The sequence below is a fragment of the Pan paniscus genome, chromosome 13 (assembly GCF_029289425.2).
Source record: "Pan paniscus chromosome 13, NHGRI_mPanPan1-v2.0_pri, whole genome shotgun sequence".
Classification (NCBI taxonomy): Eukaryota; Metazoa; Chordata; class Mammalia; order Primates; family Hominidae; genus Pan; species Pan paniscus.
In genome coordinates this window covers 73,521,356-73,543,812 of record NC_073262.2, presented here as the reverse complement: position 1 = coordinate 73,543,812, position 22,457 = coordinate 73,521,356, and the positions used below count along the sequence as shown (strand labels likewise).

Sequence of the window (22,457 nt, the reverse complement as noted above, 5' to 3'; positions counted from 1 at the left end):
AGCACGGCAGCCCATGCCTATAATTCCTGCACTTTGGGAGGCCAAGGTGAGAGGATCGCTTGAGCTCAGGGGTTTGGAATCAGCCAGGGCAACACAGCGAAACCCTGTCTCTACAAACAATACAAAAAATTAGCCAGGTGTGGTGGTGTGTGCCTGTAGTCTCAGCTACTCGGGAGGCTGAGCAGAGAGGATCACTTGAGTCCAGGAGGTCAAGGCTGCAATGAACCATAATTGCACCACTGTACTCCAGCCTGTGCAACAGAGTGAGGCCCTGCCTAAAAAAAAAAAAAAAAAAAAAAAAAAATACGGCCAGGTGTGGTGGCTCATGTCTGTAATCCCAGCAGTTTGGGAGGCCAAGGCAGGTGGATCACCTGAGGTCAGGAGTTCAAGCAGCCTGGCCAACATAGTGAAACCCTGTCTCTACTAAAAATACAAAAATTAGTCTCCACTAAAAATACAAAAATTAGTCAAAAATTAGCGTGGTGGCATGTGCCTGTAATCCCTGCTACTCAGGAGGCTGAGGCAGGAGAATTGCTTGAACCTGGGAGGTGGAAGTTGCAGTGAGCCGAGATTGAGCCACTGCACTCCAGCCTGGGCAACAGAGCAAGACTCCGTGCCCCTCCACCCCCAAAAAAGAAGATCCCTGGTGCTTATTCTGCCATTATTGTAAATTAGTTGTAAACATTTTTGTACAATCCTAACTGGGTGGGGTAAAACATGAACTGGTTTTATTTGTCTTTGTCTCCTTTCCAAATTATTATCTCTTTCTCATTAGGTAGTGGACCCCTTAGCACCACCACCAGCTTAGATTCCGTAACTTCATGAACACCCTTGATTATTAAAGATGTTCCAGCTTCTCAAAGCTGTCTATTTTCCCATCTTGTCAGGCTTATGGCTCAAAGGAACTGCAGTGGTCAGGACAGGGCCGTGAACTGCTCTGGTCCTCTCCCACCCTCTCCACCTTCCCTCAGAGTGGAAGGGCTATATCACCTCTGGGTTGCTGCCTCCTCTTCATCCTCCAGGCTCTAGCTGCAATGGGGTGTTGGGCCCCAACTCACAACCCTAGCAAATCTCTTCTCTCCTCTCTGAGAAGGTGGTGGGGTTGTGGGGCTGGTTCGAGGCTATGGCTGGTGTTAGAAGGGCCAGACATGGTGGCTAACACCTGCAATCCCAACACTTTGGGAGACCGAGGCAGGCGGATCACCTGAGGTCAGGAGTTCGAGACCAGCCTGACCAACATGGTGAAATCCCGTCTCTACTAAAAATACAAAAATCAGCCGGGCGTGGTGGCATGCGCCTGCAGTCCCAGCTACTCAGGAGGCTGAGGCAGGAGAATCGCTTGAACCCCGGAGGCAGAGATTGCAGTGAGCCGAGATCGCACCACTGTACTCCAGCCTGGGCAACAGAGTGAGACTCCATCTCAAAAAACAAAAAGAAGGGCCAGCTCAACGCCCACCCCACCCCACCCAGTAAGCTGTGAGCGTGGTGAGCATCCCAATGGTCAGCCGCTTTCTTTAGAATGTGGGGTACTTACTGCCTTTTTGTCTCCAGCATTGGATCCTAAGCACCAATTTTGGGGCAAACAGAAAATCCCACTCATTAACCTGCTACAAAGTAGAATGCCATTCCTCATGCCCTCTTCTTTCCCCCCACTGTGTTAGGCCACCAGACCCCACCTCCATCACTGGGGATTACATTTCAACGTGAGATTTGCAGGGAACAAACATCCAAACCATATCACCCACACACAGTTTCTTTGAGGGCTCCCCAGAGGAATACCTGAGACTGCATAATTTATAAAGAAAAGAGGTTTAACTGGCTCACAGTTCTGCAGGCTATACAAGCATGGTGCCAGTATCTGCTCTGCTTCTGGTGATGCCTCAGGAAGCTTGTACAGCCTGCAGTACTGGTCTGGGGCTTCATGATCTCACCTCAGGAATCTCATCAGCCTGTCTAGGGTCAGGTGTCCATCCGTTTTGCCCAGAGGATTAGAATGCCTTGATTGACCACACTTGAGTTGGGTGACTACCTCTGGAATCAGAAGGTGAGCTCATCCCTTTACTTTCATTGGGAAAGAATGAAGAAAGAATATTTTCTCAAAGAAAAATGAAGGCGATATGACCAGAAGAAGAAACAATAGATGCCTGGCAGGCATAAAACACAAATGTCCATTATGGAGAACGAGGGAACCGGGAATAGGAATTTTGAAGTGGTTTTATTGGAATATTAAAGCAACCTTGCATACCACATTTATTTTAAAGAATTCCACTTTTCAGCCCAAAATATAGTGAGATTTTCTTTATAAATTTGCTTTATATCATTTGCTCAGATTAAAGGATTTAAGATTCTGGCAGGTACATTTTGATGCATGTATCTGGTATCCTTTATGTGTAAGAGATAACAGAGGCCTCATAATGCCTAGAGGCAGAGCCCTGGGGTGTGACTGGAACATTTCCTGTTTAACAAAGTCTGTTTTATCTAAGAGTTACTGTTGCCATCCTCAAAGCAGCAAATCACCTGGATCATTGTGCTTTCAAACCAGCCTCAGAAATGATGCCCACGAAGCAGACAAAGTTAGAGAGCTCCTTCTAGAGAGGGGCTATTAACAGGCTTCAAAAAGGAAAAGTTCAAACACATGCAGATCAGGAAAAAAGAAAATGACCCAAATGAAAGGTCTGAGATGTAAGAGGGAATCATGCACAAACGCAGTGGTAAATATGTGGGCACATCAAGCAAAAATCAACCAAACAAAATTATTACTAATGTACAAATTGTGGGGTTAAAAGAAGAGAGACTTAAAATACTGGATAGCATTGGCATGCATATTGGGAAGAGGATCAGAGTAAAATTATTCTCGGATTCTTAAATGACTCATGAGGAGAATAAAATTATTAACTTTTGAAATGGTAAAATATTTATGCTGTTGTATCTAGGGTAGCCAAAGAAAAACAGACATAGAGAGTATAACTTATAAGCAGAGGGGGAAAATCAGAAAAACAAAAGAAACAAAAAGCAAACCTCAATGAATCCAAATTTTTTGACAAGCAGAGAAAAAAGAAGAACAGAAAAAGTGGAACAAACAGCACAAAATGAGATGATAGAATTAAATCAAAATATATCAGTAATCACAATAAATGAAGTGAATGACTTCCTTCAGTTAAAAGACAAAGAGGGTCAGAAAAAGGCCCAGGCATGGTGGCTCATATCTGTAATCCCAGCACTTTGGGAGGCTGAGGTGGGTGGATTGCTTGAGTTCAGGAGTTTGGAACCCCGTCTCTACAAAAAATACAAAAATTAGCTGGGTGTGGTGGTGCATGCTTGTGGTCCCAATTACTCGGGAGGCTGAGGCAGGAGGATCACTTGAGCCCAGGATCTGGAGGCTGCAGTGAGCCATGAGAATGGCATTGCACTCCAGCACGTGACAGAGTGAGACCCTGTCTCAAAAGAAACAAAAAAAAAAAAAAAAAAAAAAAAGAAAAAAGAAAATGATAAAATCTAGCTCTAGGCCATTTATACAACACAAACCTAAATCATAAGGATACAGAAATATCCTTAAAAGAAGGAAATGTATATCAAGCAGAGACTAATCTAAAGAAATGTGGTATAGCTATATTAATATAAGACAAAATAGACTATTAGACAAAAAGGCAAAAAAAACCCCACATCCAACACTGGTCACTACACAGTGATAAAAGCTTAAATCACCAGAAAAATATGAAAATGATAAACTTGTTTATACCTAATAATAGAGCAAAAATTATCCAACTACAAGAGAAAATTGATAAATTCACTGTATTTAGAATCAAATGATAACAAAATAATATGTGGAAACCTTGTAGTATATGGTTAAAGGGATGCTTGTAGGGAAATATTTATTCTTAATGCTATCATTAGAAAAGAAGAAAAGCTCAAAATTAATGATCCATGTATACAACCTGAGAAGTTAGAAATAGGAACAGCAGGCCTGGCGCGGGGGCTCACGCCTGTAATCCCAGCACTTTGGGAGGCTGAGGCGGGCGGATCACAGGGTCAGGAGATTGAGACCATCCTGGCTAACACGGTGAAACCGCATCTCTACTAAAAATGAAAAAAAAAAAAAAAAATTAGCCGGGCCTGGTGGCAGGCGCCTGTAGTCCCAGCTACTCGGGAGGCTGAAGCGGGAGAATGGCGTGAACCCAGGAGGCGGAGGTTGCAGTGAGCCGAGATCGCGCCACTGCACTCCAGCCTGGGAGACAGAGCAAGACTTCGTCTCAGAAAAAAACAAAAGAAAAGAAAGAAATAGGAACAGCAGACGAAACTAAAAAAAAAAAAAATTTAAGTAGAGGGAAGGAAATAATACATATAGAAAGATAAATTAATGAAGTAAAAAACAACCATATAACTGAGAATATTGACAAACATTTTCTGAAAAGTTTAATGAAACTGACAAACATCTGCTAAGATAAAGCAATAATGAAAGAAGACACAAATTAACACTATTAAGAAAAAATGGGGAATGTAACTACAGATAGAAACAAATTTTAAAAATAAGAGAATATTATAGACAACTTTATGCCAATAAATCTGAAAACTTAAAGTATGTGTAAATTCCTGGAAAAATACAACTTGCAAAAACTGACTCAAGACATGGAAAATTTAGTTTATGAATAATGCCACATTAACACATGAAGAAGAAAGATGATCATCTCAACAAATGCAGAAAAAGTTGATGAAATTAAACTTTTATTTACTATAGAAACTAAAAATTAAAAGAAATGTTATTAACCCATTAAAGGGGATCTACAAAAAAACTAAAGGAAATGTGAAACCAAATGGTGACTAGTGAAAGCATTCCCTCTAATATCAGGAATCAGGTAAGGGTGCTTGCTACTAACACTTCTTTTGCATGCTGTACTGGATATCCTGGACTGTTTAGTATATCAAGGAAAAGCAAAATAAAAGACATAAGAATCAGAAATGAATAAGCAAAGTTGCCATTATTCATAGATGGTATACTTGTCTGTTTAGAAAGCATTAAAGAAACAAATTATTTGCGTTTTAGCAAGCTTTCTGGATATAAAATCATCAACCGAAAGGCAATTACATTTCTTTTTTGTTGTTCTTTTTAATTGCTTTCCTTCTTTTTTTTAAAAAATCCTTCATTAGAAGGCAATTATATTTCTATACATCAGCAACAGTTAGAAAATGTAATTTTTAAGAGATGCCATTAAAAATAACAACAATATAAAGCACCTAGGAATAAATCTATCAAAAGTTTTGCGTGGATGGGGTGCGGTGGCACATGCCTGTAATCTCAGCACTTTGGGAGGCTGAGGCAGGCAGATTTCTTGAGCTCAGGAGTTTGAGACTAGCCTGGGTGACATAGCGAAACACCATCTCCACCAAAATACAAAAAATTAGCTGGGCATGGTGGTGTGTGCCTGTGGTCCCAGATACTTGGGAGGCTGTGGTGGGATGATCACTTGAGCCCAGGAGGTCAAGGCTGCATTGAGCCGAGATCATGCCACTGTACTCCAGCCTGGGTGACAGAGTGAGACCCCATCTCAAAGAGAAAAAAAAAAAAGTTTTCTGTGACTGTTGTGGAACTACTGAAATACATTAAAGATGACCTAGTTAAGTGGAAATACATACTATACTTATGGCTACTATATTCAATATTAAAAAGATGTTAGTGTTCTTCAGTTGATCCACTGATTCAATGAAATTTCAATAAAAATGCCAATAGGAATTTTTTAGAAACTTGATGAATTGGTTCTAAATTTATATGGAAGATTGAGGGGCTATTAATAGCCCTTTCAGTCTCAAAAAAGAACCAAACACAAAAATCAATTCAAGATGTATTGAAGGCTTAAATGTGAAAGGCATAAAACCTTAAAACTTAAAAGCCAATATATGGGAATGTCTTTATGACTTTGGGATAGGGAAGAATTTCTTAAAGAAGACATACAAGAAAAGCAGAAACAATGAAAATAATTGATAAATTTACATTAAATTTAAGAACTTATGTTTTCAGAAAAGACCATTAACTGAGTAAAAAGGGTGGCCCTGAATTAGAAGAAGACATTTGCCAAACATAATTTAAAAGAATTAGGATTTGGAATATATAAAGAATACCTAAAGAATCAAAAGAAAAAGACAAACAATTGAAAATTTGACAAAAGGCATGATTTAGGCATTTCATAGAATACAGAACATAAACGGTTCATAATAATGTGAAAAGACGCTCAACCTCATTTGTAATCAGGGAGAGACAAATTAAATTTACAATTAGATACTATTTCATACTTGCCAGACTGGCAAAAATCTTAGGCCAACTGATGGTGAAGTTATAGAACAATGTGCACGGCTGCTTGAAGTGCAACTTGGTATGACCGCTCTACTCAGTAAAGTTCCATAAATACATTGTGACCCAGCAATTTCACTTCTAGGTATAAACCTTAGAAAAACTTTTGTACATGTATCCCAGAAAACAAGTACTAGAATGCTCATAGCAATGTTATCTCTAAAGGCAAAACTGGAAAAACTCATATATTCACCCCCGATAGAATGGATAAACCTTCTGAAGTATATTCATACACTGTAATAGCATTGCAGCCATAAAAATGAATGAATTACAGCTGCAGCCATTGTCAAAGGTGACTCTCAAAACCATGAGGCTTCTACATGAGACCGTGTTTGCAGGGTGTGCCAATAGGTTGAGTAGGCGCTGAAGTCTATTCCAGCTCCACTGGCACAGGGATGCTTAGCTATCAAGACAAGGGTACCTTTTTTATTTTAAACTGCACGAAGTCTCCCTAGAGGTTAGCTCTGGACAAACAAAATCATAATGTTGACTAGAAAAGTCACGGAAGTATAAAAATTCTGTATTATTCTTTTACATAAAGTACAAAATCAGGTAAGACTAAACAATAAGGATGCATGAGTATGTGGTAAAACTATATAGAAAAATAAGAGAGTGAGTAACACAAAATTCAGAATAGTGATCACTTCTTAGAGAGTGGGGAGCATCCAATCAGGGAAGGTTCATGACGGGGTTGGAGAGTGCTAAGGTCATGATAATAATAATGTTCTATATCTTAGGCTAAGTAATGGGTACTCAAGTATAATGTCATCACCCCTTGTCCTATACATGTATGTCTAATAAAGCCCTTCTTGGTCAGGCACAGTGGCTTATGCCTGTAATTCTAGCAGTTTGGGAGGCCGAGGTGAAAGGATCAGTTGAGTTCAGGAGTTTGAGACTAGTCTGGGCAACAGAATGAGACTCCATCACTACAAAAAAATTAAAAATTAGCTGGGCATGGTGGCATGCACCTTCAGTCCCAGTTACTTGGGAGGCTGAGGTGGGAAGATTGCTTAAGCCCAGGAGTTCGAGGTTGCAGTGAGCTGTGATCATGCCACAATACTCTAGCCTGGGTGACAAAGCGGGATCCTGTCTCAAAAAAAAAAAAATCAGTTATTGTAGATTATCTAAGGAGGGTTTTGTTCTTGTTTCTGTTTTTTTTTTTTTTTTTTGAGATGGTGTCTCACTCTGTTGCTCAGGCTGGAATGCAGTGGCATGATCATGGCTCACTGCAGCCTTGACCTCTTGGGCTCCAGTGATCTTCCCACCTCAGCCTTCTGAGTAGCTGGCACCACAGGGGCTCACCACCACACTCCCAGCTATTTTTTTATTTTTTGTAGAGATGGGATCTCCCAATGTTGCCCAGGCTGGCCTTGAACTCCTGGGCTCAAGCAGTCCTTCCAGTTTGGCCTTCCAAAGTGCTGGGATCACAGACGTGAGCCACTGCACCTGGCCAGTAACTGATGTTAAATAAAAGGCATCCCGGCCAAATGTACTACTTGGAGAAGAAAGGATCCCAACTACAAGGTCTGGACAGTGTAGACTGCCAGGGGCCCAGGCCTGAGGGTCTGAGTCCTAAGTGGTTGCAGGAGGATAAACCTTTACTGCCTCCTGTGCAATGAGCTGGGAGGACCCCAGAGGGATCCTTCAAAAGTGCTTCATGAAAAAGCAAATTAGAACCACAAGATAACACTTTTAGAATGGCCAGCATGGGGGGAAAATGACAGTACCAAGTGTCAGCAAGAATATGGAGCAACTGGAATATTTGTGCATTGCTGGTGAGAATGCAAAATGGTACAGCCACTTTGGAAAATAGTTTAGCAGTTTCTAATAAAATTAAACATATTATTAATGTTATCTTGCAATCCTACACATATTTACCCAAGTTAAATGAAATCTATGTTCACAGAAAAATCTGCACACTAATGTTTCCAGTAGCTTTATTCTAATCGCCAAAAAAACTGGAAGCAACAGAAATTTCCCTCTACTAAGGGATGGATAAACAGAGTATGGTACATTTATGCAAATGGAATACTATGCGGTAGTGAAAAGGAATGAACACTGATATAGAGATAACATGGATGGATTTCAAGTGCACTACGTTAAGCAAAAGAAACCAGACTAAAAAAAGACTAAATATTATATGATTCCATTTACATGGTGGGAAAGGCAAAAGTCTGGGGACAGAAAACAAAGCAGAGGTTGCCAAGGGCTGAGTAGGAGAGGTGTTCAGTACAAAGGGGGATGGGAAATTCATTGGGGTGATAGACCTGTTGTAGACCTTGATCATGATGATAGTTATTAATACATGACTGAATGGGTTTGTCAAAATCCACAGAAAACTATACACAGTACACTACAAAAAGTTTTATTGTATCTAAATTTTACCTTAATTCAAAAAATCCTCATTCACTCCAGAAAATTTCTCAAAAAAAAAAAAAAAAAAAAACCCAAAAAACAAAAACTCATGTTCCAGGGAACTTGATGCCCAATGACAATTTAATAGCCATGTAAAATTTTACCTTTGTCACTTTATCCCTTTCTCCCGCTAGGCCTGACCCTGAATGAGGAAGCACAGGAGCTAGGGAGATAAGCTGAAAGATGAAGAAAAAAGGTGACCTCACCCACCATCAGCCTTGCTCTCCCTGCCACTGTAGGCTTGCAGCTGAAGCAGTGCCAGATCAGGGGGAGGGGGGAGAAACTCTATATCGTATAAAAATTGAAACTTTGCTTATTACATCAACCTGGACCCTCAGTTGCAAAAATGAGACTGTTCATGCACCTGAGAGGACAGAAAAGCTATGGGATTGGCCTAAATTCAAATGGGGGCATGGAAAAAATCAGCCCCCAGAGGGGTTTTAAAGAAACAGTGAGAGAAAGAATAAGTGGCTTTATGATCACTCCCTATAGAGTCGTTTAATACAATGGTTACATGCAATCAGTGTGCTAATTACAAAGGACTCTTCTGTATTCCCTACCTGTGCTAAATAGGGAGCTTCTTGTATTCCAAATGAGTGAGATTGTATTAATATAGCTGAATAAAATATTGTAGAAAATGGGCTGGGCGCAGTGGCTCACGCCTGTAATCCCAGCACTTTGGGAGGCCGAGGTGGGCAGATCACGAGGTCAAGAGATTGACACCATCCTGGCCAACATGGGGAAACCCTGGCTCTACTAAAATACAAAAACTAGCTGGGTGTGGTGGTGCACGCCTGTAATCCCAGCTACTCAGGAGACTGAGGCAGGAGAATCGCTTGAACCGGGGAGACAGAGGTTGCAGTGAGCTGAGATGGCGCCACTGCACTCCAGCCTGGTGACAGAGTGAGACTCTCTTTCTCTCTCTCTCTCTCTCTCTCACACACACACACACACAAAGAATATTGTAGAAAATGAGTCCCATATCCTAATGATCCAGCACCAACATACATTTCCCTAGGAAGTGAATGGGGACCACTCTACAAGCATAAAGCAGCAGGAAGTTATGCTTCTGTGATCATAGAGGCACTCAGTTAGCAGAGACAACAAGTGATGTAAGATGCCCACTAGAAGGAATACTTATCTTTTGTTGAATGACTGAATGAATGTAACTCCAAGATGCAAGTAGGAAAAGGAGAAACAGGGATGGCTTTTCTTTCTCAAGGCTTGAACTGCACATTTAATTAATTATAATCATAATGATTTTATTGATTGATTGAGACAGGGTCTCACTCTGTCACCCAGGCTGGAGTGCAGTGGCACGATTTCAGCTCACTGCAGCCTCGATCTCCTGGGCTCAGGTGATCCTTGCACCTCAGGTTCCCAAATAGTTGGGACCACAGGTGCACATCACCACAGCTGGCTTATTTTTATATTTCTTGCAGAGACAGGGTTTTGCCCTGTTGCACAGACGGGTCTCGAACTCCTGAGCTCAAGTGATCTGCCTGCCTCAGCCTCCCAAAGTGCTAGGATTACAGGCATGCACCGCCATGCCCAGCCCATAATGATTTTATAGATGAGGAGCTTCAGAGCCTGTGACAGTGGATCGAGTCTCCTTCAGCTTAATCAGGGTACTGAGCATCACCTAAAGTCAGCCAATAGAAAGCAAATGGGCTATGGGCAACCCAAGGAACTCTAATTAGAAACATCTCTGTATGAAACACAAACTAGAAGAAAATTTTGTTCAAATTCTCCATGGAGAATATTTTTATTTATTTATATTCTTCTTGCATACTCTAAAACGCACAGTGTGAATTTCCCTTCTTCAAAAACAGTTGTGAGCCTGGTCACTTTATCTGAGATCTTCAGAAGGTCTTCGGAAATGTTGCCTTAGGTTTCAGCTAAGCGAGTCACAGAGATTGGTCATCAACTACTACAAAATTACAGGAGATCTAGTTATTATCCAACAGTTGCTAGAAAAGCATTGAGAACACCAGACGTACAGCCAGACAGAGAGGGTAAGAGAAGAGCAGATGCTATTTAAGTAACAGGATTTCCATATATTTGACTTTATGTACAATCTTAGAATTCTCTTACAGACAGTAAAATGCTTAAATCATTATTTTAAGGGCACTCTAATATAAATACAAATCTCACTAATTTTAATCTTTTCTCTTTGGCTCACAAATGCACGAAAATACCATAAACAGTTTTCAGAACTTACTTCATATATAAATAAGATACATTACAAATGGGAAGAAAATACAAGACGCCTCTTTAACATGGTACATCTCTGAATATAAATAAGCAAATATCTCATTGACCTACAATTAAACAATCATTGAAATCATGACACATAGTCTCCCCCTCCCACCACCAAGGTCAGACAACAGGAATTTACACAATCTACACAAATTAATCTCTAAAAATACAGCCATAGTACACCTGTAACAATGACTCTGCTACTATTTTCCCCTAACAGGATACTAATGGGGAGGGTGTGACTTGTCATTTGGTGGTGTTTTTTCTCATCCATCATCACTTCAGGTGGAGAAACGCTGACAGTGAGGTCGATTCTCACCAACAGCATTTCCCTTGGCCCCTAGGACATGGCGTTTTGAAAAACAGTTTTCCTGGAGTTGTTGGACAAGCTGGTTGGCAGCATGTTTAGCTCCTCAGTAACTGCTGAAGGTAAAGTGAATTCTCTTGGAGCGGGAAACATGCTGTGATCTATTACTAAGCCACACTCACTATACATGTATATATATAGAGAGGTATGTATAACTGTACATATATACTCTGTTCCTAATGTGCAACTTTTTAAAAAGAACACTATTTCCTGCTAACTAGAACAAACAAGCTTTAAGTAAGGTTTTAACAATATTCTTCAAGATATTATGTTTTCCCTCAATGAAATGGCCTATGTGTTTCAGCAACATATAGAGGTTTGTTCTGGAGTGCCAGAGGGAAAAGGCATTCCCATAAACTCATGTTCTGCGAAGGATGATTACAGATCCTGGCCCAGTCTTTCTATCTCCTCAATGAGGAAGTCAATGTCAGACTGGGTAGCGGCTGGGTTGGAGATGACCATCCGGAAGAAGTTGGCCTTGTCCCCTTGGGGCTGGTAGCCAACCATGGTCGTACCTGACTCCATCATCAGGGCTTTGATTTTTGGAGCCACCTTGTGATGGAAAACACAAAACAAAACTCAAGATTGATATGAACACCCTCTCTTTTTAACAATTCAACCCAACTTGCATTTTACTGTTTGTGTTTACATTGATATAAAAGCAAAGAAATAGTTCATATCCAGGAATCTTCGGGGTAATCAAATGACTACCTGGTCACAAGTTCCCTCAGAAAGTACTGTGCAACTGAATTTTGAAAGTTAGTCATAGAACAATGATAGTAAAATAAAAAATGAAGACAAAACCAAAAAACTCTTATAGACAACACCACAAATTCAGGGTTTTGCATAACCCAGAGCCCAGGATACTGCCTGGCACACAGACTGTGTTTAACAAATATTTGTTGAATGGTTGGATGAATGAAATGTTATATAAATTAAATATAATCTTAAGAACCCTGGATAAGATATAAACTGGATATAGAAAACAGCTAGAATGAATCAGCACTACAGTGGGCCTGAACTTAAAATGTTATTGTAACAGACACAGTTTAATCTAGAATGTCCCTAGGAATATGCACATTATTCCCTTACCCTGCATAGGGCTCCTTTAATGAAGAACATCAACCAAGGACAAGGAGACAAGGTGCATCCTTTAGAAGTTCCCGTGGTAACCACAGTAAGGGGGCGATGCAGGCTCAAGAGGAATATAACAAGATGGCTCCCCACCACCCCATTACTAGAAACCCATCCCAAGGCTTTATTTTTTATATTTCCCCCACTAGAAAGGCACATTGGAATGAGGATGTCCTGACCAGCCAGAGAAATTGCAGAGGATTAGATGAGACAAAAAGCGAGTCCATACCTTGTGTAGCTTTTCCCGTCGTTGAGGGCTGTCTGGCACACCCCTGAGGCTTTGTGGAATATACCAAAAACAGACGTTTGTGTGCTCAGGCTGCAGAGATTTTAAAAGACAAACAAAGAAAATTAGGATAACTTGAGAGAAAGCTGTTCCCAAACCAATATGCATCCTTGGTGGAAGTCTCTTAGACCAAAGAAAGAGGTTGAATGTTCATCTCAAAGGCAATGTTACTTCCACACCAGGGAGAACAATGCCTCATTTATCCAGTCATATCTGGCAAGAGAGCTGTTCCCTACAACCAATTTTCTAGGTAACTAAAGTTACCGACTTTAAACATTGAAATGTTACAAATAATTACATTTGGGCAATTTTTTAAAAAAGGTATCCGTCTGTCCATGTTGTCATTTTGTAGTGCCTCATATATAGAAGATGATTGAAACATAGTTTGTGGATGCTGATGAATATTTTATTGAGTTTATTATATTGATATTGAATCTTTTCTTGATGACTCAGGACTATCATAATAAACATTAAGACTGGATATATCAATTAATAGGGTTGCTCCTAAAAAAAACCAAAAGACTCTTTCTACAGCATAAGGCAAGGCCTGTTGAGATGCCTCAAACTGTTTAGTGTCCCTCCTCTAAAGATTCCTGTGCTTTTTGAGTTCTTCCCTATTCTTGCTATAAAGTTTTCTCGCTGGTTGCTGTTTGCCATTACTGTGCCTGCCTCTAATTGGTTTGAGATATCACATTTGTTGTTTTTAATCGGCTATTAAGAGTGTTTAAAGTAGTGTGTAAATGATCAGAGCAGTGTCATTGATTTTAAACTGCCCAGGGCTCTTTTTTGCTCATTTGGTGATTCACATGTGTTCCTAGTAGTTTAGGTTGCCGGATAAATAGAATAATGTTGACTGTAAGCAGTGTTATATTATACTGGCTTATAAGTGGACTTTCTTTTATTCAACACTGGCTCCTATTCTATCTTTCTTTATTCAAGTGTAAGCTCCATTGGGTCAGAGAATGTATCTGTTTTGTTCAATACTCTAGACTCTAGGTCCTAGCAGGAGGCCTGGCACACAGTGGGTACTCAGTAAACACTGACAAATACTTTGCTGTGTGCAGTATGCACATGAACTGAGGGCAGAGACAATTTTATCTTGCTCTCTTCCTTATGAGTCTATGTTAAGTAGAACCTTATTTTAGAACAAGTCTTGGGAGGTAAGAATATACCCATCCTATAAGCTTCCTGGAAATGAAAACCACTTTATCGTTTTGTAAAATTTCTTTTCATAAATTATATATATTTTTTCTTATAGAGACAGGGTCTTGTTATGTTGCCCAGGCTGGTCTTGAGCTCCTGGACTCAAGCAATCTTCCTGCCTTGGCCTCCCGAAATGCTGGGATTACAGGTGTGAGCCACCATGCCCAGCCTGAAAAACACTTTATCATAAAGGTTCAACACAAAACAAACCCAAGAATGATGAAGGATTCAGACCTGTCAAGGAAAGACCTCTTGTCTGCCAAAAGCTGGCCAAGAGCAACACAGTTTTAAAAGATGTAAAGGAAAAAGTCATCCCGGTGCTACCAGAAGAAAAGTTCACAGACATGGAAGGAATTAAAGAGAGGAATTAAGAGTGTATAAGAATAAAAATTTTGAAGCAGTTTCTGGCAACATGGGATTGATTTTCCCATGTTGCCAGAAGCTTCAGGAGCTTCCCTCAGCAGTTTTTCTGGAAATACTGTGTACCTGGTCCATGATGATTACCTACCTCGCCATTGAAAACCATCTCAAATTCTTCTCTGTTTTTAATCTTGGCATAGAGGTATTCAGCCAGTTCCAGGCATTTGTTGATCTGGCTTTCAAATCCCACTGTGCCCTGTTTTAAAGAGAAAAGTCATGTTTGTGGTTGCATTTCCCTGTGATGAGCATTTGGGAAGGCTATGCTGTCCCTGTCTATGGGAAATAAACAAAAAAAGTATTTTTGGAGATGGTTAGGAAGAACAATCTAATCAAATATGTCAGCTTTTTCACAGATGTGCATGCAATAAATGATGTGTGCCTGCTTCCTCTTTCAAAGGCACTCCAGTCTCTGGGTAGTTATTCTCAACTGGACCTATGCCTGATTCTGGTTTGCTTTAGGATGGTGCTACTCAAAGTGTCATCTATGAACTGAGGCCACTCCACAACTGTAACTGGTCTACAATCAAATGAGTGTAGAAATTGAGATTAAGCATAGGAAACTTTAATGGCAATTGGACAAAGGGATTTTGTCTGTTGACTCTAATAAAAAACAGTGGCTTGTTCTTTGTATGTTTTTAAATTTCATTTTTCTAACAATTAATCTTTAGGGTATTGGTCCATGATAGGTGAAAAACAACAACAACAACAAATAACTGGTTCTTCATCAGAAAAACTTCGAAAGATACTGCTGTAGAACTCATCTTTCCCAGCAGTAAGTCCTTATGAAACATGTCCCATGCCCTCTCAGGCAGGCAACCTTCCACATAACAGTGTTATGCCTTTTAGGTGACAGGCAGGCAGGTAGATGGGGAAGCCATTGGTCTCAGTATATGCCCTGATATTGCAATAGTTCCAACTATTGACAAACTGGTTGAGCATGAGTTTCAAAAGCCAGCATGGCTGATTAATAACAGCAGTATGAGGGTTGTTGAGTGGGTTGGTGTTAACAAGGAGAGCAGATGCACAAGGCTGGCTGTGGATTGCTAATGGGCCTGAGCAAAGTCCAGCACTGAGAAAGCATCAGCCTCCCCAGGTAGTGTCACTGCTGACTGTATACCCTAGTCAGTCCACTTAGGAATGAAGCCTGTACCAGGGTCCCATTTCAGCAGCCAATCACTATGGTCAAAACCTGCAGCAGATGGTTCAAGAGGTTATTGTTAGAAACGAAAAAGAAGACACAAATTACTGAAACAGGTTGTGTGGTCATTATATTTCAAAATGACACGACTCCTTTTTTGTTGTTGCCGTTTATGGCTTTTTTTTTTTTTTTTTTGAGATGGAGTCTCACTCTGTTGCCCAGGCTGGAGTGCAGTGGCATGATCTCGGCTTACTGCAACCTCCCCCTCCTGGGCTCAAGTGATCCTCCCACCTCAGCCTCCTAAGTAGCTGGGACCACAGGCATGCGCCATCACACCTGACTAACTTGTATTTTTTGTAGAGATGAGGTCTCACTTTGTTGCCCAGATGGGTCTTGAACTCCTGAGCTCAAATGATCCGCCTGCCTTGGCCTCCTAAAGTGCTGGGATTACATGCGTGAGCCACCGTGCCCAGCCTATGGCTATTTATATATTTAAAATTCCTATGATTACTTTGTAATAGAAATCAAATTCAGACTATTTCTATATTAAGTCAAAATAGAGCTGGGTGCGGTGGCTCACGCCTGTAATCCCAGCACTTTGGGAGGCCAAGGCGGGTGGATCACTTGGGGTCAGGAGTTCAAGTCTAGCCTGGCCAACATGGTGAAGCCCTGCCTCTAGTAAAAATATAAAATTAGATGGGCATGGTGGCGCATGCCTGTAATCTCAGCTACTTGGAAGGCTGAGGCAGGAGAATTGCTTGAATCTGGGAGACGGAGGTTGCAGGGAGCAGAGATCGCGCCTCTGAACTCCAGCCTGGGCAACAAGAATGAAACTCTGTCTCAAAAAAAAAAAAAAAAAAAAAAAAAAGACAAAATGACTTACTGAGGAAAAAACTAATAATCTACCAAATTTTTCCTACAGAAGAAATATTTGACTAGAAATTTTGCCGGAAAATCTTGTTGTTTGAGTGTTAGTTAGACAGTTAGACTCAATCTTAAACATAGAAATTATTAAAATTAATTTATAACAAAAACAAGGTATGTAATATAAAACTATGAAATCAAAATTTCTTTTCCTTGATTGCATACAAATATTTTTGAAACAAATAGTCAAATGGTAATCCTCTCCCTCACTCATATTTTGGGGGAAATTCCAATAGTTAGCTTTTTTCCTTAGGTACAGAAATGAAACCCAAAAGGTTGATGAATGCAGACACAGCATGCTACCATCTAAAAGTAGGATTTTTCACAATAAAGTATACATTTTCCAGAATGGTGTATTAACTACAAACAATGGGAAAGGCATTATTGAAGTTGAAGTTAAAACTGTCATACATAGCCCATGTTGAGAAGCCTCATAAAAGAATTCAAGGGGCCGGGCGCGGTGGCTCACGCCTGTAATCCCAACACTTTGGGAGGCCGAGGTGGGCGGATCATGAGGTCAGGAGACTGAGACCATCCTGGCTAACGCAGTGAAACCCCATCTCTACCAAAAATATTTTTTAAAAAATTAGCCGGGCGTAGTGGCGGGCCCCTGTAGTCCCAGCTACTCTGGAGGCTGAGGCAGGAGAATGGCGTGAACCTGGGAGGCGGAGCTTGCAGTGAGCCGAGATCGCGCCACTGCACTCCAGCCTGGGCTACAGAACAAGACTCCATCTCAAAAAAAAAAAAAAAGAAAAAAAAAAAAAAGAATTCAAGGTTCTACTCAGAATAATGCAGTAATTTTACTTTTTTATCTTTCTCTATGCCAGCACTAAATAATTCTAGCATCCCCAAGGATTGCTGTAGAAATCCTTATCTTGGCATAATTTTTAGTTGTTATAAGAGAACGTTATAAGAAGACTTCATAATAGTTCAAATTGAGGAGACTGAACAAAAGGAGAGAGAATTTGACATAAGGAATAAAGTAATTTCATTCACAAAGAAAACACAGTTAATTCAATTATCTAGATATTGATTCCACATATAGTGAATTATCTGTGATATATCTTTGCCCCTCTTTTGCCAGCCAGTCTGTGCAAATTACGTTTCTGCTCTATTTCCTGAATTATTCCCTTCATACCTTTGCTTTCCACATCAGCCAGAACTTGAAGATATCCACGTGGCGGCCACACTGAATTGCCTTGTCCCCGGTGTCGTAGGAGACATCATACTGCTTGTCTGGCTGGAAGAGGTATCCTGCACACATCTGGTTGCATCCTTGGAGTATACCCTATCATGGAAATTAAGATGGGTGCATCTGCATTTACACATCAGAGATGTGGGTGGCTTTAAAACTGGGCTGCTTGGAAGGAGGGGCTTGGGGTCATATGCAATCTTTCTTCTGATGTCTTTATGAGGCCTTACACTTGTTCTGATGCCCTTTTCTAAAATCACTCTTGGAAAAACTGCCATCCCTTTGTCTCTGACTCTCTGATTAGAAAATGATCTTTCCGTCTCAGATGCCATCCCTCTAAGGGGAAATGTGTATGGGTGTCTGGGATTGTTTCAAGATTGGGAAGTGCTACGGCATTCAGTGGGCCAGGGTTAGAGATAGAAAATTCCTCAGTGGGTGGGATAGTTTCATGCTGTGAAGAATTTTTCTCTCCAAAAGCGCTCTGGCAAAAGTCTTCCAACCTTTTCAGGACCTCCTATGACATTAACATGGATTCCACATATGAGTGGACTAAAGACGCTGTGCAGATTCTGGCTCCCACAGGCTGGAGACAGACTTTTTGGAATGCTTCTGTGTGCAGAAGTTTTACTGGAGCAACAAAGCCTTGGAGGGCAGGGTCCTAACATTAGGCATGTGAAGAAGGGAATATGAGGCTCAACCATTTACAGCAGCTTTTGGGGCAATATTCCTTGTGGCCCTAAGTTGATATTTGTAGTTGTTGTTCTGTCTCATTTATTTCAGTTCTTGGGACCACACGTTTATACTAAGAACTCCGAGTATGCTCCAGTGAGTGCTTTTTGTCCTCACTGAGGACAAAACTGATTGGATGCCTCACCTACTTGCTCTCACTTTTTTTGCGCAAACATGAAGGAATACTCAATTAAATAATTTCCTTAAAGGTTCAGTTGCTGACAGACCCTGAGTACTGATCAAAGAAGAAGCACAGTAGCCAGCAAGAGCCAAGAGAAGAAACCAGGTTAGCTGCAAGGGCAGGAAAGGACAGCAGCAGCAGTCTCTCAGTGGGGCTGCCAGTCTCGTGAGTCAGCCAACAAGTACTGCAAAGAGACCCCACGTGTGTCTTTTTGTGCTTTCTAAAGAATGTACGGGCCCCAGTGTAGCTTTGGAGGGAGTACAGACCTTTTCCTTGATGAGAATGGCAGAGCACTGCAACAGCACGCCCATCATCTTGTGAGGGTTCCAGGTGACTGAGTTGGCCCTGAAAGAAGCACATGAGACTTCGAGAAGATGCGGGAGTCGGAAAGAGGCAACTGTTCTCTTGAGGAAAACACCACCCATTCCAACTCAAGTCAGTAAATATTATCCATGCCTATTCTCCTGAATTGACTAATCAAGTAGCAAACAAATGTTTTGCAGGCAGTCTTGGAGTATTACATTACGGACTATATCTTAGAAGTAACTGCTATTAACAATAGCTAACATTTATGAATAACTTATTATATGTCTTTTTGTTTTGAGAGCTTTCAGGTATTATATCAATATGGTATGGTTAAGAATTCAGGCTTTGGAGCCAAACTGTCTAAGTCTGAGTCCTAGCTCTGACATTTGTTAGCTTGGGCACATTATATAACTCTTATGTGCCTCAATTTCTTTTAAATGGGGAGTGTGTGCCTCACAGAATTGAATAAAGAACAAAATAACTTAATATAAAATGCTTATAAGAGTGCCTGGCACACATAATTCTCACCACAACCCTATAAGGTAGGTACTATTATTACCTCTATTTTAGATGGGGAAACTAACATGCCAAAAGGTTAAATATATTACCCAAAGTCACAGAGTTGGGAAGTGTTGGAGCCTGGATTCAAGTCCAAGGCCTCTAAGTGCACAGCCCTTGTTCATAACCACTCCACTAGACTGCTTCTCTCTAGGAGACACAGTGGCTTCTTTCTGCCTTTCTCTTCTCATTTATAGGCTGGTGATGCTGACCTACCCACTTATGGGGCAGTATCAAGAGTGGCACCTAAAAGCAAGGCTCGACTGGACTACTCTAGACTCTGACTACCTAGCAGCATTATTTAAATGCCAAATTAGAGTGATTTTGCCAGTTTGGGCTGCAATGATAGCTTAACAAGCATGGTCTCCTAGCAACTGCATCATTCTGTCAGACACAATTAGATGGTTAAGGAGCACACTAGCTAGGGCATTACAGAAACAACTAAGTCTAAAGTATGATGATTAAAACATGGGTAACTTGCTTCATTGGTTTGCAGACTCCTTCCCAAAGGCCTGGCCCATAGCTAGGTGCTGCATTTTAATACCTGTGAAGGATCTTTTCCCCTAGATAGAGCAATTGGCTCAGAATCATCCTGCCTCTGCTCTCCCTAGAGCTAAACCCTTGTTGTGAACTTTCAACCTCTTCATCGTGCTTAGGTCCTTTAGTTAAAGGACCTAACAAAATAATTTAGTGCACTGTGTTTCAAGGAGAAGAGAGGAAGGTCTGAAGAACTTTTCCCTTCAGTGTATAATAAAACCTTTGTGAAAGAGACCTGTGAAAAATTCCAAGGAAAGTTAACTAAGTGCTTAGCTCACTAAAAAGCATCAGTGTCAGGTCATATTTAAATGGTAGTGAATTTAATCAAATTTCTCATTGCTATCATTTACCAAGTCATTAAAAAATTATATTTAGGTCTCATAAAATGTCTTAAATGGTTTTCTGCATATCCTAAAGGTCTGAAGTAAATGATTCTTTGCTGCTACAAAAGGAAAGTAATAAGACATAATATGAATTCAATTTCCTTTAGAAGACTTATGTGATTTAAAATGTTAGAAAAGAAAAAGTCTAGTGTGAAATGTTTTAAGTTTTCCTAGACTCAAAAGACAGAAAATTAAAATTGTCTGAGAAATCTAAAGTTAAATTGGGCTGGCTCATCCAGAGTTCTTTTTTTTTCTTTTTTTTTAAGACAGAGTCTCGCTCTGTCGCTCAGGCGGGAGTGCAGTGGCGTGATCTCGGTTCACTGAAACCTCTGCCTCCCAGGTTCTAATGATTCTCCAGCCTCAGCCTCCTGCGTAGCTGGAATTACAGGTGTGCACCACCATGCCAGCTAATTTTTGTATTTTTAGTAGAGATGGGGTTTCACCATGTTGGCCGGGCTGGTCCCGAACTCCTGAGCTCAAGTGATCTGCTCTCCTTGGCCTACCAAAGTGCTGGGATTACAGGCCACTACACCCTGCCCAGATTTTTTACATTATCCTCCGAGTTACGGGGTTGTCCACTTCACAGAGCCAGTCTCACCCACATTGACACTGGTCTTTCAAAGCTGAGACAAAAGTTTGGGGAGGCACAGTAGAGGTAATAAAAGCCAGAGTCCTGGCTGGGGGAGAAGCCCTGGGCAGGCTCTCCCTGCCTGCTCCATGTTTGCCTCTCCCTCCTTAGTCTGCTTCTACCTCTCTCACCTTGCTCCAGCCCCAATGGCCTCTTTGATCCTCCTCCCACTTGCCAAGAACAGTCCTGCCTCAGGGCCTTTGCACTTGCCACTCGCACTGCCTAGAATACTGTTCCTCATATCCTTGCTTCCTGTCTCCCTTTATCGCAGTATCTGCTGATATGTTACCTCCTCAGGAAGGCCTCTGACTACCCTGTCTGAAACAGCATGCCTTGTCATTCACTGCTACCTAACCCTGTTTTATTTTTCTTTACTATGAGACAGATTAAATATTTGTTATGAACGTCTAGCCCACTGGAATGTAAACTTCAGGAGGACAAATCTCTTAGTTGATAACACCTTTCATATACTGCCTTATTTTTTCTGCATTTATCAGATATGCATTTTTATTAGAAAAGCACCATAGGTGGCTGGATGGAAGACACGTAACTGAATATTCACATCCACTCCTACCTGGCTCATGATAGGTGCTCAGTAAATACATGCTGAATGAATCAATGAATCATTGTGACTTTGTTATGGATCAACACTTAGGAGTCAGGTCAAAATCATATTTGGCCTAGAACATCCACTGAATTTGAACAGTGAAAAAGAAAATAAGTTAGGAGCTGAATGTCCTGCCCTTTCTGGAAGTAAGCTTAATGAGGAAGAAGAGGAAAGTGAACCAGTGGCCCTTCCTGTGCCCTTGGCAAACTCTGATGGCCTCCAATTCCCCTCACTGGTTAGTCTCTCTTATCTCCTACCTGGGTACCTGCAATTGTCTCCTGTTACACTTATCACATTGTGTTCTAACTACTTGTTTATTGTCTTTCTCATTGATTGATTGATTGATTGATAGTTATTAGAGACAGGGTCTCACTGTGTTGCCCAGGCTGGTCTCGAACTCTTGGCTCAAACGATCCTCTCACCTCGGCCTCCTAAATTGTTGGGATTACAGGCATGAGCCACCACACCTGGCCTGTCTTTCTTTCTTTCTAAATTGTGAACTCCTTCAGGACTCATTTGACTGGGAAATCAGTCATCCAGTAAATGCTCAACAAATGCCTGCTGAACTGAAGCAAACTTAGACCGAAATATGATGCTGGGGATCAGGGCAGGGCGGTGCAGGCTGACATCAGAGCATGGTCTGTTTGATGTGCTGGGTGGAAGGAGGCCTGGCGAGTTCTGGCCGTTACCTTTCTATGCCATTGAGTTTATGGCGGTGCTTCCTGGACATGAGCAGCCCACCTCCCCAGGCAGCCTGTGGGGACAGAGAAAGGAGAGGAAGAGGGGAGCAGTGACATTTAAGAATCTAAAACTAGTCACTCCTCACTTCTACTAAAACATGAGCAAG

At 41.1% G+C, this 22,457-nt stretch overlaps 1 protein-coding gene across 1 annotated transcript in view; it reads right to left on the bottom strand.

The window, feature by feature from the left end:
• Positions 1–10,493: 10,493 nt before the first annotated feature.
• The window catches only part of GAD1 (glutamate decarboxylase 1), a 44,193-nt gene continuing 32,229 nt past the window's right edge, over positions 10,494–22,457 (bottom strand). The window contains exons 12-17 of the mRNA XM_003824281.5: positions 22,300–22,364; positions 18,858–18,936; positions 17,628–17,777; positions 14,516–14,623; positions 12,748–12,837; positions 10,494–11,936 (exon numbers count right to left, since the gene is read on the bottom strand). Of these exons, the coding sequence (XP_003824329.1) occupies positions 11,763–11,936; positions 12,748–12,837; positions 14,516–14,623; positions 17,628–17,777; positions 18,858–18,936; positions 22,300–22,364 (666 nt within the window). The 3' untranslated portion in view covers positions 10,494–11,762. The remainder of the gene's footprint in view (positions 11,937–12,747; positions 12,838–14,515; positions 14,624–17,627; positions 17,778–18,857; positions 18,937–22,299; positions 22,365–22,457) is intronic.